Source organism: Zalophus californianus, chromosome 3, assembly GCF_009762305.2.
Source record: "Zalophus californianus isolate mZalCal1 chromosome 3, mZalCal1.pri.v2, whole genome shotgun sequence".
Classification (NCBI taxonomy): domain Eukaryota; kingdom Metazoa; phylum Chordata; class Mammalia; order Carnivora; family Otariidae; genus Zalophus; species Zalophus californianus.
Window position 1 is genome coordinate 194,677,169 of NC_045597.1, and position 19,636 is coordinate 194,696,804.

Consider the following 19,636-nt stretch of genomic DNA (forward strand, 5'->3'; position numbering starts at 1 on the left):
CATAGAAAGCCTCCTACAAAAAAGTCCCACCCCTGTTCCCGTTCCCGCAGTAGCTCTCAGCAAACTTGTAGCAGAAGGGAGCTTCCTCAAGGTGACAGAGAGCTTCTTTGGAAGACCGCAGCTCATTTCCCACTCAATGCTGCGGGACTCTCCCCAAAGTTCGCCAATGAGGCACGGCCATCCCCTCTCACCACTGCTCCTCAACACCGTACCGGAGGCCCAAGCGATGCAGTGAAACCACACCTACAGGTGTACGGATCAGCAGGAAAGAATTCAACTGTCTGTTCACAGACAATGTGTGTTACACAGAAAACTCAAGAATCCACAAGAAATGTACTGGAACTCATAAATGAACTTTAAACCAGATGCATAAAAGAAAGCCAATATAAAAATATCAGATATATTTCTACTTGCTACAGTAACTGGAAATTAAAATGAATTAAAAAGTACCATTTAACAACAGCGCTAAAAAGCAAAATAGTGAGGATTTGAATTGAACAAAATATGAGTGAGATCCACATGCTAAAAACTACAAAATGCCAATGAAAAATCGAACACTGAAAACTTAAGAACACAGCCCAGAAAACTGCAAACTCTTGAGTTGTCAATTCTCCCCAATTTGATCTTTAGATTCAACACTGTCCCAGTCCAAATCCAAGCAGGATTTCCCCCTAGAAACTGTTAAGCTGGTTCCAAATGTGCACAGAAGGGCAAAGATGCAGAACGGCTAGAGCAGTCTGAAAACGCGCAAAGCTGGAGGGCTCTCCCAGCCAGCCCTCCCTACAGAGTTGCAGGAACACAGCAGGGTCCAGAAACAGACCCACATGTGGGTTCTGACAAAGGGGCAAAGGTGACTCGATGCAGAATTTCAGGGGTGATGGCCAAAACATTTTCATTGCAGTGGTGGTCACATGAGTTTGTTTATGCTCATCAAAACTCAGAAGTATACGCTAAGAAAGGCGGGTGTTACTGTCTATAAATCATACTTAAAAAAAAAAAACAAAAAAACAAACCCAGGGGTGCCTGAGTGGCTCAGTCGGGTAAGTGTCTGCTTTTGGCTCAGGTCGTGATCCTGGGGTCAAGGGTTTGTGCCCCATGTCAGGCTGCAGGGAGCCTGCTTCTTTCTTTCCCTCTGCCACTCCCCCTGCTTGTGCTCAATCTCAAAGAAATCAAGTGTTAAAACAAAATAAAACAAAACAAAACAAAAACAAAAACCCCCAAACCAATAAGCCAAACAGCAAATTTTCTGTATTGTATAAGTAGGCTTTTGACCTGCCAAGGCCCTTTGTTCAGCAGCAGCAAAATCAAAGACACAAAAAGGTGTCTGAAGCAATTTTCTGACCTGCCACAACAACGGGGCAAGGATTTCTAGCAAGAGGGGAGACACAGCGCCGTCACTCCTGGGCGTGAAGCTTACCTTCTCCTCGGCCAGGTGCAGGAGCTGCTTCTTGGCCTTCTCCACATCCAAGGCGGGGCCCCTGATGACAACAGTGTCACTCCCTGAGCCCTCCACCGGGAAGTGAATGTGCACCCCGCCACACTCCTCCATGATAGAGCGGATCAAGCGGCCCTTCGTGCCAATGAGGGAGTTGTGCAGCTTGGCAGGAATCGAGACCTCCAGCTCGGCTATATTGGCCTGCAATGACACACAGTCTGTGAGGTGTGGGACACACGGCAGCACGCCCATTGCAGAGGGGGCTGGAGCCCTTGTGCTTGTGGGGACGTGGGGGGGGGGCTGAGGTGGGGGAAGCAGCTCACATAGCATAGAAGGAAAGTCTCCACATCACACCATAAAGCAGAGACACAACTGAGATGCCCATGGATCATCAGCCTTTCCTATTAAAACCCTGCCTCCAGTCCAGGTGAGACAACAAGGCCCAGATTTACCTCCCGTGAGAAACAATGGTGTTCAAGACACTGGAGACAGGAGACAAGCCAGGTGAGCATGATGATGGTCCCCTGGCTGAGACCCTGTGTTGAGGACACAGAGCTGACAGTCTGGGCAGAGCAGGACTGGTGGAAGCTGCGTGAACTGGAGTTTGCTCCCACACTGACGGCACCAGGAGGGGAGGGACAGCAGTGCACAGTACTGCCTACACTACGGGACACTGGGTGCAGGGAGGCCTCACCTCAGGAGTGGGAAGGAACACCCCAGACCAGGCACTGCTGTGACACGACCTCGTGTGTCTTAAGAGCAAGTCCAAAAAGGAGCCAAGTACTCCAAAGTACCTTAGCAAAGCTCAAAGACATTTATAGGAATGCAAAAATAACCAGCATCCACCCAAGTAGACGTCCTAATTTCTGGCATCCAACGAAAAAATACCAGACATTCAAAGAAACAAGAAAAATCACTCAGTGAGGAAAGAACAGAAAATAGTCCAGAAGTGACACAGATATTAGAACCAGTGGGTCAAGAACATAACAGGCATTTTCACGACTGCATACATGATAAAAAAAAACCCAAAGGAACACTGAGCGTGTCATGTGTAAAAACGAAATATTCCACCCTGAACTTCTACAGGTGAAAATGTCTGAAATGAAAAATACATTAGATGGGATTACAGGCAGATTAGACATTGCAGAAAATTAATGAATTCAAAGAAACTAATGAGGAAAAATACCACTTCTCCTTTTCACCCAAATAAATAACATACCCGTGAACCACAGGACCACCTCCAGCCGGCCTAGCCCCAAGTAACTGGAGTCCCCGACGGGAAGGACAGGAAGAACTACTTAATAATAATGACTCCAGGGGCGCCTGGGGGGCTGAGTCAGTTGAGCCTCCGACTCTTGGTTTTGGCTCAGGTCATGATCTCGGGGTTGTGAGATAGAGCCCCACAGGCTCTGCGCTCAGCAGGGAGTGTGCTTGAGATTCTCTCTCCCTCTCCCTTTGCTCACGCACACGCTTTCTAAAAAAATCAATCAATCAATAAGGACCCCAGGTTTTCCAAATTTGACAACGCTAAAAGTCTTTGCATCCAAGAAGCTCAATGAACTCTAACCAACATGAAGAAAAGGACGCCCAAACACATGGTAACTTTCATAAGGCTTCCCGACCTTGTGACAATCCTAAATACAGCCAGAGGAAGTCTGTGCAGAGGAGGAAAGCCAAGGAGGACCTCAGATGTGTCCTCAGAAACACTGGGAAGGCCCTGAAGCAAAGTCCTAAGTCCTGAAAGAAAAGCTCTGGCCTGAGGTCTGCTTCTGGGAACACAGAAAGGCTCAGCCTCGCTGGAAGATGGTCTGGCACTTCCTTACAGAACTAAACACACTCTGACTGTACTGACCCGACTTACTAACACCGAGTGCAAGAAGCCAGTGTGAAACAGTGCCGTGTTGTGGGGCTGGGGACATGGACACGGAGACTTGGGTGATAAACGGGGGTTTGCAGCTTCTCAAGCTGCACTGCAACGAGCACAAAGTCACTTAGAGACAGGGCCTAAGTGGAGGATGTACACTAAAAACCCTAAAACAACCACAAAAATAAAAGTTATATCCAATAAGCCAAAAAGGATTTGAGAAGAGTAAAAAAATTATATATTAAATCCAAAAGCAGGCAGAAAAAGGGAACAAAATAGATGGGGCAAACAGAAAACAAATGCAGGACACCTCCGTAAAACCACCATGACCAGGGGCTGGGGAGGGGCTGGAGAGGGGTTTGCAGGTGCAGCTTCTATTTGGGGAGATGGGAAAGTGCTGAAGACAATGATGGGGACAGCCACACAGCTGATGCCCGGGGTCGCACACGCAGGTGGTAAATTTTGTTACGTGTACTTTCCACAATTCTAAAAATTAAAGTTTATATTTAATCACACTTACTAAATAGATGTAATAAAATATGTAACATAGTACATGATACACAGATTTACTAATGTAATTAAATGTAAGAATCTCCATTTAAAAGGCAGATACTGGGGCGTCTGGGTGGCTCAGCTGGTTAAGGTCTGAGTCTTGGTTTCGGCTCAGGTCCTGAGCTCGGGGTCGGGAGCCTGAGGCCCGCGTAGGGCTCTGCACTAGGCGTGGGGTCCGCTTGTCCTTCTCCCACAGGGCTCCTCCCCCCACTCACTCTCTAATAAATAAATAAATAAAATCCTTAAGATTGAATAAAAAAAGCCGTCTAAAAGAAACCCACTTTAGGGGCGCCTGGGTGGCTCAGCTGGTTAAGCGTCTGCCTTCGGCTCAGGTCATGCTCCCGGGGTCCTGGGATCGAGCCCCGCATCAGGCTCCCTGCTCCGCGGGAAGCCTGCTTCTCCCTCTCCCGCTCCCCCTGCTTGTGTTCCCTCTCTCGCTGTCTCTCTCTCTGTCAAATAAATAAAATCTTAAAAAAAAAAAAAAAGAAACCCACTTCAATGAGAAAAACTAGATTTCAGAGCAAAGACTACTACGAAGGGTAAAAGATGGTAATTCTATAATGACACAAATTACACATATCAGGAACATGAGACACCAGCACAGTGAAAGCACAGTATGGCAATATCATGAAAAACTTTATGCTAAAAACCTTGACAACCTAGATAAAATAAAAACCCCTTGAAAGAAAAGCTACAAATCTTAGGCGAAAAGGAACATGATTTGTGCATGCAGGGACCTATCACCCAGGAAAGAAACAAAACCGAATGACACACAGGACAACACAGATGCATCTCAACATAGCTGCTCCACGTGAGAAGAGCTCGAGCTGCGAGAGCAAACACCATGATTTCTTTTGTACGAGGACAAAGGAAACTCGACAATCCCCCGTGGCTGAAAGCAGATGAAGGGCTGGACAGGCAGAGTGGGGGTGGGGTTGGCGGGACAGAGGGAGGTGCTGAAAGGGGGTACGAGGACATCCCCGGGGTGCTGGATATGCTCATTACCCTGAGTACAGAGGTTCCATGCGTATACAACATAGGTCAAAACTTATCAAACTGAATACTTGAAACATGAAGTTTCTTACATGTTATTTTTCAAAAATTGAAAAAAAAATTGATTGTTATGCCTTCGGGACAGGATGATTTCCAAGCACTCAAATCCAGTGCTACTGCTCAGGTCTAGTGGTAAGCACGGCCCCAGGCGTGTGGCGGGAGGCCGGCCACGGGCCCGCCCTGCTACGGGGAGAGCTGATGAGACCGGATGACGGGGGAGCCCGGCACACGCCCTGTCACACAACACCCCATTACCAGGTCTTTCTGGATGGACAGGATGCGGCTCCGGGCGGCCTCACAGTTGGCTCGCTTGCCTGTGATGATAATGGTCTCTGAATTGCTATTCTCTGCTGGAAGGTCGATCTTAGTGTTGCTTTCTTCCCGAATCTACCAGAAGACAGGGGACCATAAGAATTGACTTCCCAGTTGAGACACTTGGAGCCCAGGGCTGAAAAGTAAGGCTCCCTCCTTCAACTGTAAGCCAGAATGGAACCTGGCTTTGGGAGCAGGCCGAGGGGAGCCAAGATTCAGGGGACAAGCTGGCCGGTCACCTTTTTAATGTTTGCGCCTCCTTTCCCAATGATGTTCTTGTGAAATTGTTTGAAGATCGGAACAGAAATTGAATAGCTATTTTCCACCTTAAAAACAAAAGAGGTGGCACCATTAGCCATCATGCTGGACAGTGACGTGTCCCCTCATCCATGAGGGAGTATGAAATGACAGGATTCGCTATGAGAAACACACAATTGGATCCTGCTCATCTCCCACTAGGACCTCTGACCTTTAGATGGAGGGATAACTTACCCAACAATAAGCTAACCTGGCATGCCACTGTCAACTGATGCAAAGCCACCTTGATAAAAAGTGGCTCCCCAAAGAACCTGCCACCTGTTCAGTGCAAGGTCCGTAATCCAGAAGCAATTCTGGGTAGGAGGGAGTCCCTGGCCACCAGGCTGAGAGAAGTAAGCCCAGAACACACAAACCCCACCACGCCGCGGCAGTGTGAACAAGCTCAGTGCTGGGAACGCACCCACCAGCAATCTGAGGCAGTGGTGAGCTCGGTCCAAGCCCCATGAGAAACTACAGAAAGCACGAGCCCATCTGCAGCCTTCCCATCAATAACCACCCTCACCACTTTCAAAACTGCCGGCTCCCATTCCAGCTTCTTAAGAAAATAGACAATCAATAAATGGCTCCCCATACTGCCTGTGCAAATCTCTCTCCTCACTGGATGGGACAGCTTATCCAGATATCTGAAGATCCCTCAAGGGAACAAGGAGCCTGGCACCCCACCTGAATTCCACGGAACACTGAAGTCCTAAGAGTTGTCGGCGCCCCTCCGTCGACGGCAGACCAAGCCAGGGCCTGAGTGTGCCCCCTGCAGCAGGGGTTCTGATGGGATACGCGCCGCCCCCCCCGGTCTCTCTGCCACCGGCAGCACTATCACAACCAAGGATGGGAAACATCCCCCTACCAGATCTGCCACCATCTTCTGCATGTATTTTGTGCATTTTTCCACCTCATTCTTGGGCCCTCTGAGTTGAACAATATCACTTTTTTGTGCTGGGTCTGGAAAGTTGATGATAACCTGGAACAAATCATCACAAATTCAAGTTCAGTTACTGCTAAGGACTGGATTCTAAAATACTCAGTATCTCTAAGTGCCAATCAATCACTCCAAGGGGGCTGAAGAATTCCACTGGGAAACCTTTACCTCTGGGAATTTGTCACGAATTTCACGGATCCGTTCACCCTTCTGCCCAATGATTGTGCGATGGAACCTCTGCTCAATAATCAGATCCTTGGTGCGCTCGTTTTCCTAAAAGCACGATTCAAGTAGATGACATTACAGCAGGAGGCTCCGGGAGCCCAGGGAGCACAGCAGTGCCCTGTGGCATCCCTGGGAGTCCCCAGCCAGGAGAGAGCACCCACTAGAGGACACCTGCTCTCTCCAACAACACAGGCTGGGTGTTGTTCTCCGGAAGGAAGTACAATTCAACAACTGAGCAGGGACTCTTCAACTGAAAGTGGTACTGCAAGTAGCCTTAGTCACCAAAGCAGTTCACTCAGCGCTTCTGTGCTGACCAGAACAAGAGACCAGGAGGCCTAACACTCTGCAGGACAGGCAGCGATCCTTCCTGACCACAGCATGGTTCAGACCACTGCCCCGTGTGGATCATTAAGAATGAATAATGAACTTGCATGGTTCTCACCCTCCTCCAGGTTTCACTAAAACGTCACAAGAAATACAAAAGCAGCAGCAGAGCCGGAATAAAGGAAAACATACAACCAGGCAGGCATCTGAAAGAACTCAAGGGAGATTCTAGATCAGACTGGCACCAGGTTTAAAACGGAACAAGGGTTTAGGAGTCCAACACAGGCAGACACCCCAGACCAAGGGGCCCTGGCCAGACAGGAGCTCAGGGATGGCCAGGGAACACCGGGAGGCCGCATGCGCTGGCTTGCAGCTGAGGACAAGGGAATGACAAGGGATTGTCTACTGTCAAAAGCGGGCCTCTGAGGCGAGGCTCCAGGCTTGGGAACCAGTGCCAGCAGACATGGGGGGCTTGCTCCCCTCCCCAGTGAGGCACATGCACTGCCCTGCCTGAGGCTTTCCTGACGTTCTGCAAGTATCTGTGCTAAGGTACGATCACTCACACAGTAGGTAACTCCTCTGGATTCTGAAAGGCACCCCAGTGACCCCTACATGCAGCCAAAATGGAGAATCACTGCTGCATGGTTATCTGCGTCTGACACACACAACCCAGAAAAACACACCAGTGCCAGGAGCTTAGCCCAGGGAACAGGACCCATGCCCCCACCCTCCAACCCCCAGAGTTGCAGACAACCACAGAGCAAGAATTTTCAACCTGAGCTCCATGTGGGAATCACCTGGGTGCTTTTAAGAACTGGTCCCTCAAGCATCACAGACACGGGTTTGGCCAAGGCTGAAGACCCAGCTGCAGAGCCCCAGGGCCTCCCTCATACAGGGCCTGGGCCCCAGCAAGTCAGAGCCACTGCAGAACTGCGGGAGAAAATACGCTCCTTCCCAGACACAGGACCTGCCCACAGGTCTTACCATCCGAGAGGCGAGCTCCAGCAGCTCCCGCTTGGCCTGCTGCACACCCTGTGGGTCCCCCTCAATGCGAATCAGGTTGCTCTTCTCACTGTCAGGAGGGATGCGTACGGACACCTTGTACTGGTCTTTGATTCTGTTTACTTAAAAATACAAAAGGAAACACATTTTGGACTCAAAATCTACCAAGTTCCACCAATGACTACAGCCTGGCAGAACAGGGCCAAAGCCCCAATAACCTCATCAGTCACCCCACAAGCAAAGAGGGTGATTAGGCCGCCAAAGCAAGATTCTCCGTTCTCTCATATGAGCTGATTATGGTCTCCACCTGCATGAGGCACGCCAGCATCGTCCTGACAGCATCCCGCGACTGACAGCTGGGGCCTCACAGTGGATGAGGCTCAGCTGGTCTGGGGTATGGCTGGGGCTTTAGAATACTTGAAAGATCACAGCTGTTTCTTTTTTTTTTTTTTTTTACTTTGGATCTCTGACTCATATATTGATTGATCATTTGGAGAATGATAGTTTACTAAAATATGAAGTTGACACAATTATTCTGTGACAACTGATAACTACTATTTTCACCAAAAGTGTCTTGAAGTATTCGAAAGCTTTTTAAAATTTAAATTCAATTAACATATAGTGTATTATTAATTTCAGAGATAGAGTTCAGTGATTGTCTTATTTAACACCCAGTGCGCATTCCATCCCGTGCCCTCCTTCATGCCCATCACCCAGTTACCCCTTCCCCCCACCCCCTCCCCTCCAGCAACCTTCAGTTTGTTTCCTGAGATTAAGAGTCTCTTATGATTTGTCTCCTCTGATTTTGTCATTTTATTTTCCCTCCCTTCCCCTAAGATCCTGTCTTGTTTCTTAAATTCCACATGAGTAAAATCATATAACTATCTTTCTCTGATTTATTTCACTTAGCATAACACTCTCTAGTTCCATCCACATCGCTGCTAATGGCAAGATTTCATTTTTTTGACAGCTGAGTAGCATTCCATTGTATATAGATACGCCATCTTCTTTACCCATTCATCTGTCGATGGACATCTGGGCTCCTTCCCCAGTTTGACTATTGTGGACATTACTGCTATAAACATTGGGGTGCATGTGCTCCTTCTTTTCTCTACATTTGTAACTTCGGGATAAATACCCAGTAGCGCAATTGCTGGGTCATAGGGTAGCTCTATTTTCACATTTCTGAGGAACCTCCATACCGTTTTCCAGAGTGGCTACACCAGCTTGCATTCCCACCAATGGTATAAGAAGGTTCCCCTTCCTCGACAACCTCGTCAACACTTGTTCTGACTGGTATGAGGTGATAACTCATTGTGGTTTTGATTTGTATTTCCCTGATACCACATGATGCTGAGCATTTTTTCACGTGTCTGTTGGCCATTTGTAGATCTCTTTTTTTTAAGATCTTATTTGAGGGAGAGAGGTAGAGCGTGAGCCCAAGTGGGGGCCAAGGCGGAGAGTAAGGGAGAGGCAGACTCCCCACTAAGCAGGGAGCCCGATGTGGGCTCGATCTCAGGACCCTGGGATCATGACCTGAGCCGAAGGCAAACGCTTAACCGACTGAGCCACCCAGGTGCCCCGGCCATCTGGATATCTTCTTTGGAGAAACGTCTGTTCATATTTCTTGACCGGATTATTTGTTCTTTGGGTGTTGGGTTTGACAAGTTCTTTATAGATTTTGGATACTAGCCCTTTATCTGATAGGTCATTTGCAAATTATCTTCTCCCATTCTGTCAGTTGTCTTTTGGTTTTGTCGACTCTTCCCTTGCTGTGCAGAAGCTTTTTATCTTGATGAAGTCCCAACAGTTCATTTTTGCCCTTGCTTCCCTTGCCTTTAGAGATGTGTCTAGCAAGAAGTAGCTACGGCTGAGGTCACAGGTTGATGCCTGTGTTCTCCTCTAGGATTTTGAGGGATTCCTGTCTTACATTTAGATCTTTCATCCATTTTGAGTCCCGTTGGATATTCCTTCTTGCTTTGTCGAAGATTAGTTGGCCATATGGTTGAGGATTCATTTCTGGGGTCTCTATTCTGTTCCACTGATAGAGATCCCTGGGGTTTCTAATGTGGAAACAAGTTTGGGAACTGAACCACTGTTGTCAGGTCACAAAATTACTCTCAAAAAACCAAAAATAGAAACCACTAAAAATCAGAAGCCTTTACAGTAACTAAAAACAAGGGCAGCCCAATGACCACCTTAGGGCTCCATGGAGGCCACAATGCTGCTTAGAGAAAGTCCGCCATCAGCTCAGACCCAAATCGATTGCTTTCACTGTCTTTGCAAAACATATGGAGTTCTGTCACCTTCCTTGGACAGAGCCCAGTGTCTGCAGTTAGAGACCCATGCCTCCACACCCTGGAGAGGCCTTGTCCCACGAAACAAGACCAGCACTTGCCCCAAGCTCCGTAGGGGTCACCGAGGAGTGTTGTGAGCACATGCAGACACAACCAGAGCCAAGGACTCAGAAGCCGGGCAGGAGACTTCAAATCAGGAAAGAAAAGCGGGGGAAGGAATGAAACCAGAAACAGGACAGACATAACGTGAACCACCCTGGTGGCCTCATACTCCTAATGGAGCAGACACCGGAAATGAATGTCAGAACCACACTTCCTTATGTTCTTTAAACAAAAGACACTGTACTATTGATCAAAACAAAACAAAACAACAAAAGCAAGTTACAGAGTGTGCATGGTTTGAGCAGTGCGTGCAAGGAGGCACCGCTGAAAGCTCCCGTGGACTCTGTGTCCGTGGACGCTCGCTACCATTGTGTGAAGTCCCTGGGAACACAAGACTACACCAAATACAGCAGAGCTGATGAGCTTACACTCACTACAAACAAAAACTGGACTACATCCGGCAAAAACGGAAGAGGACACACTCGCAGGGCACCCTGTCTATATAGGTGGGTTCCGGGCAACCTCGGGAAGGACCCCCGCTGGGCCATGCTCTGCCCTCGCCTTCCACTGCAGCTCAGACACAGGGACAGGGGAGCACACTGTGATGTGTGGGGTGGCCTCACAGGTAAGCTGGACCCAGGGGTGGGGTTTTAGAAAACGCTCTCCATCTGGGCAGAGCACTCACTCAGCACACTTTCTGCAAACTGCACCCACCCTCCTTGTCTGACAGAGCTTTTACGTGGGCAGCAGTGTTACTACGTGCCCAGATGACCCCTCCCCACACCAGAAGACATGCACGTGAGGCCTGATCTTTCCTACTCCTCAGGGCGCCACACCAGGGCACTGTGCAGGAGTGACTCCACGAAGACTGCAAACCAGGGATGTCGTCCACTGAGCTCAGGTGCACCTTCACCGTGGCCTCTGACCAGGCTGGTCAAGGTCCCAGGTCTCCAGAGCAACCACAGCCCAAGGAGAAGACAAGGACACCCGGTCCGAAGCGGACTTTCTCCCACCACGGTCACCCTCGGCGCTGTCAGCCCCACTCACTGTTGGCCCCGCTCTTCCCGATGAGGTGTCTGTGGAACTTGTGGTCCACGTTGATCTCCACGTAGTCCATCCGGTTAATCTGCAGAGGGAGAGCAGAATGGGTCCAGAGACAAACTCTCAAGGCCCTAGCATGTGTCACAGTCCCAGACACGCAACCACAACCCTGGTCCACAAGCTTGCAGCCGTTGCCTTCTTCTGGAACTCTACCATCAGTCACTGTTCCAAGACTGCCCTTGGGCCCCCCTGAAAGGCCCTTCTATCTGTGACCCTCCTGGACTTTGCCAGCTTCTGTCTCAGAGCCCAGCACTCACCCTGGAGTCCCCAGGCCCACCCACCCACGTGATGTGGGACAGGCAAGCAATGACATCCTGGCTATGCCCCGGCGTCAGAGGAGCACTGAGAACGTGCAAAGGGCCACCTTACCAAGTCTTTGACCATGGCTTCAATCTGTTCCTGGGCCACGTTTACATCCTCTGTGGGGCCTTCCAGGGTGATCTTGTCCTCACCCTCTGTGAACTCGATGTGCACCTACCACAGCAGAATCAGGAAAGAGACCGACCTCGAGACAGCACAGCAGCAGTGCCCTCAGAACCCATGGGTGCTTTGCTGAGGCAGCGGCCAATCCCAACCGCTTTATATAAAGGCATGTCCACAGACCCCCCGGAACGCTGAACGGGACAGCTGGGGGACACCCGTTACTCTGGTCTAATCCTCCTCCCTTCACCAGATACGGGAACTGTGATGTCCTCCACGATGTGCCTCTAACAGCAAAACCATGGACTGAAAGCACATCAGCACCACCTGTCCCCCATCCCCCGTGTCACTTCCACTGTTACGGGCCAGCTCTTCTTCTAATTTTTGAGAGAGAGAGACCGCGTGCATCTGCATGTGCACAACTGTGTGTGTGGGGGGGGCAGAGGGAGAGAAAGAGAGAGAATCTTAAAACAGCTCAGCATGGAGCCCAATGAGGGGCTCGATCCCATGACCCTGAGATCATGACCTGAGCTGAAATCTAGAGTCGGACACTCAACTGACTGAGCCACCCAGGCGCCCCCAGGCCCACTCTTCTTTGCTCGAGTAAAGAATGAGACAAATATCAGGGATGGAATTTTAACTCATGTACAGCAGCCCAAAGGTGGTCCATAGGCAAGGCCAGCCCTGTCCTCATTTACAACACACCAGGCAAGAAGGCAACGTGGGACAAGGGCAGCAAGTGAGAGCAGCCCGATGAAGCCACTGCATCTGCGTGAACCAGGGCTCAGAGGCTAGGAAAGCAAAAGGACTAAGAAGTCATTGGAAACCAAGTGTGAAAAGGACGACAGTACGGTGGATGTGATCTCTCTGGCAGGCCATCCTGTGGGCGTTCACTGGGAGCTGCGGTGGTCTCTGGAAAAGTGGGAAGATGTCAAGGACAGAGATGGAAAGCACAGAGAGGCCGTCACTCCACACTTCACACGCGCTGTGCACACGTCTGCTCTTCTGAGAGCACACACAGAACTGTGGGGAAGTTACTGTGCCGTGACAGACAAGGGAGACGTCTGCTCAGGTGGTCATGAAACCCAGCAATACACACAGTCTCTGATTAAAAAGATCGAAAGAATGACAAGAGAGATTTTTAAAAATTTATTTTGCTCTTCCTCAGCTAACAGTTGAAACTGTCACACACAAAGTGTGCCACGATCTTCAGGGCCATCCCCAGAATAAACAGCAAGAAAACAAATGTCAGAAATGGGAGAACAAAATCAAGAAGAACCTGGAGTAACAAATTCCCAACACCTCCTCACCTTGGGCATCTGCTGAGTGATTTTGGCCAGATTCTGCCCTTTCTTGCCGATGATGAACCGGTGAAGCCAGGAAGGAGCAGAGACGGACGACACAGTAAAACTGTTGGCCTAGGAAACCAGGAAGCAGAGTGGTGGGCTGTGCAGTCCTGGCTCCATGCTCCTGCTCCCCGCCAGCACAGTCCCTGCTCCTGGGGCCCCGGAAACGCAATTCGGGAGGCCGGCCCTACTCCTGAAGGCAGTTACCTTGGCATAGACTTCAGTCAGTGCCTGCCCTAGCTTTTCAGGCTCGCCTCGAAGTATCACAGTCTCCGAGATGCTGTCTGACGGTGGGATCTCCACAGAAACGCCTGTTCTTTCCAGGATCTCCTGTAAGGAATTGCCCTTTGGCCCGATGACATATTTGTGCTGGGATTTCTTCACCTCCACGGCGATGGTTGTGGTCTTCTTTTTCTAAGGAAGAGTACCGTAAGGGCATCAGAGAGAAGGGCCCGGGAGGAACAGGTGGGGACAGAACGCCGTCACCAAAAAGGGAGGGAGCAAGACCAGAGCCCCAGACTACACTCTGTGAGCCCTAGCAAGTGAAGACGGGCAACAGCCCACCCCAAAACTCCACTGAGCAAGGAGAACTGCGTTTTCTCCTCATAAGAATCACCTGAGAATTTAAGTCCCACCCAGAGTGAAGACAGCAACTTCAAAGAGGTGAAGACCCCAAGTTCCCTCCACACCTCAAAGAACGAGGTTCAGACCTCACGGTCTGCCAGGGTGAACTAACAGCTAACCGCTATCTCAGAGACACGACCAGCTCCGGTGCTGCATGCAGCCCTGCTGCAGCCCAGAACTCAGAGCTCTGTCCACTCTTTCCCTGCCAAACAGTCCCACCTCCTAACTGACTGGAAACTGAACTCGGTTGGGCACAAGAGGAAAGAGGTGGGGCTGGGCTTCAGCCACAGCTCCACGTGACAGTGCCTGCATGCTCTTCCCAACCGCTACCTTTTCCTCGTAAATCTTCTTGATGCGAGCCACAGCCTGAGCCAACTGCTCCTTCTCTCCTGTGAAGACGATTTCTGTCCGGTTGACACTGGGTGGGGGGATGTTGATGCGTGTCCCCGTCTCCTGCATGATCTCACCAACGAGTCGGTTATAAGGCCCGGCGATGAAGGGGTGGAACGCCTTCTCCACTTCCAGCCTCTCGACAGCACGTTTGTCCTGGAACGGACAGGACGCAGCGTGAGGGCACAGCTCTGGGGCTGGGGCCGGTACACACACCCCAGGCCCTCAGCTGACCCCACCTGCTCAGCAGAGATGAGCAGAACTTCATGGCGCGCTTTCTCAATGCCTTCTTTGGTACCGGTGATCCTGATCTGATTGCTGGCGTCATCTGGGCGTGGGATCTGGATTTTGGTTGCGGTTTTGAGCTCCAAGTCTTGCAGTTTCTCTCCATTTTTGCCAATAACAAAGCGGTGGTGTTCTTTGGGAATGGCTACCGTCGCTGAGGCCTACAACAGGAAGAGAACCAAAGGAAACAACGTTTTTAAGGTTATGAAAAAGCCTGTTTCTCCGCGATATTCTCTCTGGCTGGAATGCCATTCTTGCCTAGCCAGCCCCCAACCCATCCCTCAGGACAGTCTCAAGTTAAACATCACGTTCTTGGGGAAGCTTACCCTGACCCCAAGGCTAGGAAACGTTCAAAAGCAATGCACTCCCAAGGCCCCATGTCACACCTCCAGCTGTCATAATCGTTTACAAGTAATTATTCGTCCAACATCTCCTCAGCCCAGTAAGCCACCACCGGAAAAGGAATATTCAAGAATGCTGTCTCGTTCTCCACTCTGATGATTGCTAACACCATCCTAGCACATGATAGGAAAGCACATACATGTTGACTAACCAGAGGCCCAGGCTATTTTTCTTTTCCCCCAGACATGAACCCTATGTCCGGTAACAAACTATTCTATCTCTTTTACAACCAGTTTAAAGTAGACAACTTGTCTTGAGGAAATAAAATAGAAATAATCCCAAGCCTTCACAACCAGTGAGTCCAACTGCTAGAAATCAAGCAACTTCCTGAAGTCACAGAGAGCAAGGAGGGCGACAGAGGCGCCTAGCCTTCCAGACTCTGTACAAAAAGGAATGCCGAGAAGACTTAAAAAAGCCAAGTGTCAGCGATCCCAACACCGGTGTAGCAGAGACTCACAGGCCAGCCAGGGATACAAGCTTATGGCAGACCACTTAACATTCCAACCAAAAATGTTAAATTGTGTCACAGAGGCAATAAACTAGCGCAGAAAGACAGACCATAACTCAATCCTGTTCGAATAATGTTTACTCTGGAAGTGGTTCAATACTAGGAAATGTTACACATGAGAAAAAAATCAAGTGATCGCCTCCACAAAATTTTAATCTATTCATGATTAAAAATGTGCAAGAAAATAAATTTTTCTTTTTTTTTAACACGACAAAACCTACACACCTAGCTCAGCCTGCACTTGGAGCTGTGCTTCAGGGGAGCACCCGCTGAGGCTGGACCCCCATGGGAGCATGGCCTCACGGAAGGAGACCCAAGGAAGCAAAGGAGGCACGAAGATAGGATGATGATGGGACAAGGAAGAACACAGGCCTGCGCCCCCGGGAACCCCGGGAACCCACAACTTTTAACACTTTTTGACATCTGTAACAGGGAGAAGAAAATCAGAATCCAGCATCAACAACTTTAACAGCAACAGATTAGAAGATGTAATGGGAAAGAAGGGCCATTCCAACAGGAAAAAAAAAAAAAAAGAGAGAGACAAAGTAGCTAGACACAATCCAACAAGAGAGGTGGGGCATGTGCATTAGAAACCACAAAACACTCCCTAAAAGATCGAATGCCATTCTGAGCAAAAAGTAGATTATAGAGTTTGCACAGAACGAAAAAGAATGGGGCAGGAAAATCCTGAAAAAGGACAGTACAGGAGGGGTGGTGACAACTGTACTAGATATAAATATAACACCACTACCATGAGAACAGAACACTAGTACACAGAGAGGGAGATCAACATGCTGAATCTGAAAGCCCACGCAAAGAACCGAGTTAACATGAAAATTTAGGACCTCATAAAACACCCAATCAAATCACTGGGGGAAAACTCTTAAAGCTGGTGTTGGCAACCTAACAAACATCTGGAGAAGGACGAAAGTGGGTCTGCACCTCGCACTGTTCACGAGAAATCCCAAACTCATCAGGAACTGAAACGGAAGAGCCCCCCTTCCCGGCACCAGAGAAAAAATTAGGTTTCTTACAACCTAGAAGTGAAGCAAATTTTCCTAAGAAGGACGCAAAAGAACAAAAAGAATAATGAAATTTGACTGCACTAAAATAAAAAGTCACATAGCAAAACACACTAAGATCAAAAAACAAATCACAAAGTGGGAAACATGGTCTGTAAGGTAGAGGGTTTTTAAGGACCCTACTACACTGAGCAAGACGGACAACTCTAACTTGATAGAAGAGGCCAAAGACAAGACAGTGCACAGAACAAAATGCAAACGGCCCTTAGATATTAAAAAGACACTCAATCTCGTTCATCTGAAAAATCCAAATTAAAAGTACACTCAGCTACTTTCCAGACTGACAAAAGCCCAAGCCTTTGATGGGCGTGGCCAGGCTGTGGTGGAGGCCTGTGGGAATGCAGATAATGCCCAGCACCTGAGAGACAGGGCTTACAGCTACTGCAAAATTACCTATGTGCTGCCCTCTGACCCAGCTATCTCACTGCTAGGAAATGGATCTTGAGACACACCGGGTGAAAGAGGAAATCCCATATACACAAGGTTTTTATTGCGACACGATTAGTAACAGAAAAGTCAGGAAGGCACTCAAATGCCCATCACCAGGAATGCTTGACTGAATTACAGCACACCCAAAGAGCATCTCACAGCTGTACAAAGAAAGGAGCAGAGCCACTATCTGCTGATACGCAGACACCTTCAGAAACTATGCAGGAAAAAACAAGGTGCAAAACAGGGTTCTTATGGCAAGTGATCTTCTGCTTCTACTCTCAAACCTGAACAAGGGAAAGGTCCATCAAAGACCATGAATGGCCAGCTGGCAGGGGAGGGAGGAACAGGGTGCAGACTGAACCTTATTACAAAGCTCTGGCTTTGTACCAACCTAACTAACTATATCTCAAGATGAGAGCATACATTCCTTCTAGTGATTTTAAAACTCCATCATCTTTCGTCTTCTCTTCATTAGAATCATCAGTTTGAACTCATGCAATGTCTTACTAAAAAGGTGAAGAGTTCCTGGATTAAGAGCTGATGTTAGGTCAGCCCGCAACTCTCCATGTTAGAGATCAGTAAACGGTGGACGTGAATGGTCACTCCAGAAAGCTGCATGGTGCCAACCTGAAAGGGGTCCCACTGTCCAAAGATGATGCAATTTCACCCTAACAACTCATCAACACATCAGAAGTTCATAATGACAAAGAGAGATTCATGGATCCCCACTGGAGATGCCAGAGCGCCAACGCAGTCTCCACACTGCGCAACCAGCAGAGTAAAGTTCTTCCCAAGAACACAACTACTGTGGGGCGGCGGGGGATAGAAAGCAGCCATCCACACCGTCATCGGCAGGAACTTTATTAATGGATGATGTGCTGAAGACTCCCGAGTCTAGTGATCCATCTGGGAATCAACAGCAACGACACATGTTTTCTCGCCAGACAAGTAAGCTGAACGTGAAAGTAACCAAGCCCCAGGATGTAACCACCAGTTTATAGGAAATAGTGATGGACAGTGAGACTAAGAAACACCTGCTTGTCCCAAAAAAACAAAGCATTAAGAAAAGGAGGGGAGGGCACTGCCAAGGAATGAAAGAGGGCGTGAGCCCAAAACGCACAGCAGGCAGGCCTTGTTTGGATGCTGATTTAAACAAGGAGACTCAGAAAGACTAATCTAGAGATAACAGGAGTCCATAAACAGACGGGGTTGAGTATGGATATATCCAGAAATTACTATTAATTTTAATGAATTAACAGCCTAGTAAATTATACTAAAAAAAAAACCAAAAACAAAAACAGGGGCACCTGGGTGGCTCAGTTGGTTAAGCGTCTGCCTTTGGCTCAAGTCATGATCCCAGGGTCCTGGGATGGAGCCCCACAACTGGACTCCCTGCTCAGCGGTGAGTCTGCTTCTCCCTCTCCCTCTGTGATCTCTCTCTCAAATAAATAAAAATCTTAAAAAAAAAAGGGCGGGGGCACACTGAATTATTTGCCAGTGAATAACATATATGCGATTTCCTTTAAAGTAATGGCGGTGAGGGTGGGGGGTGGGGAGAGGAGTGGAATGGAGTGGTTCAGGTCTCCCTCCCTGCCAAGTTCTTAATCACAAAATACTCAAACATTCACCAACTAGTAAAAGCAAAAGCCTGAGAGCTTACTGTGCACCAGCCACAACACGAAGCAATTGACACACAACATTTTCAAGTGCCTACACTTAATGATTTCATTCCCTGAAGCTAGTTGGGGTGGGGGGTTTAGGGACTGTCCCTAGGCCCCGTATGGCCGAGTGAGAGAGAGCTTGGACAGCCCAGGGCAAATCCTCTCCTCCCTGCTGAGCCCCTGGCTCCTGCCCCACAGTGCCCCATCTTCTAGCCACCACATTCTGGAGCTAGCTCCCCAATGAGCTCACAGATGATCAGTGTCAGGTGGGGCGGACCCCTATTTATTTTTTTAAAAAAAGATTATATTTTTAAGTAATCTCTACCCAACGTAGGGCTCGAACTTACAACTCCAAGATCAAGAGTTGTATTCTATTGACTGAGCCAGACAGGCACCCCTGGACCCCCATTTCTAAGTAAAGACAAGAGCTGGGTCTAAAGCTGTATCTGTTATGAGACATTTTTTTAACTTTAAAAAAAGTTATTTGAAAGAGAGAACACGCATGCGTGTGCCAGGGGAGGGGCAGAGGGAGAGGGGGAGAGAGAATCCCAAGCAGACTCTGTGCCAACCACAGAACCCAACATGGGGCTTGATCTTATGACCCTGAGATCATGTCCTGAGCTAAAATCAAGAGTCGGATGCTCAGGGCGCCTGAGTGGCTCAGTTGGTTAAGCGACTGCCTTCGGCTCAGGTCATGATCCTGGGGTCCCGGGATCGAGTCCTACATCGGGCTCCTTGCTCAGCAGGGAGTCTGCTTCTCCCTCTGACCCTCTTCCCTCTCGTGCTCTCTCTCATTCCCTCTCAAATAAATAAAATCTTGAAGAAAAAAAAAGAGTCGGATGCTCAATTGACCTCGCCACCCAGGCACCCGTTATAAGACATTTTAATAAAATTCTCTGCGTTTACCTTGATCTTTAAGTGATGCTGTGTGTGGAGAAATGCATCACAAGTTTACTTATTTATTACAACAGTTCCCCAGTAAATT

The 19,636-nt window shown here is 48.8% G+C and overlaps 1 protein-coding gene across 5 annotated transcripts in view; it reads right to left on the bottom strand.

Annotated features, from left to right (window-relative positions):
* LOC113919640 (high density lipoprotein binding protein) overlaps nt 1–19,636 on the bottom strand; it is a 70,586-nt gene that overhangs the window by 10,353 nt on the left and 40,597 nt on the right. For all 5 annotated transcript variants that reach the window (XM_027589091.1, XM_027589093.1, XM_027589096.2 and 2 more), the window contains exons 6-17: nt 14,521–14,727; nt 14,222–14,437; nt 13,475–13,681; nt 13,232–13,339; nt 11,871–11,975; nt 11,448–11,526; nt 7,984–8,123; nt 6,619–6,723; nt 6,379–6,492; nt 5,456–5,542; nt 5,160–5,291; nt 1,418–1,636 (exon numbers count right to left, since the gene is read on the bottom strand). In XM_027589091.1, coding sequence (XP_027444892.1) covers nt 1,418–1,636; nt 5,160–5,291; nt 5,456–5,542; nt 6,379–6,492; nt 6,619–6,723; nt 7,984–8,123; nt 11,448–11,526; nt 11,871–11,975; nt 13,232–13,339; nt 13,475–13,681; nt 14,222–14,437; nt 14,521–14,727 — 1,719 coding nt within the window. The remainder of the gene's footprint in view (nt 1–1,417; nt 1,637–5,159; nt 5,292–5,455; nt 5,543–6,378; nt 6,493–6,618; nt 6,724–7,983; nt 8,124–11,447; nt 11,527–11,870; nt 11,976–13,231; nt 13,340–13,474; nt 13,682–14,221; nt 14,438–14,520; nt 14,728–19,636) is intronic.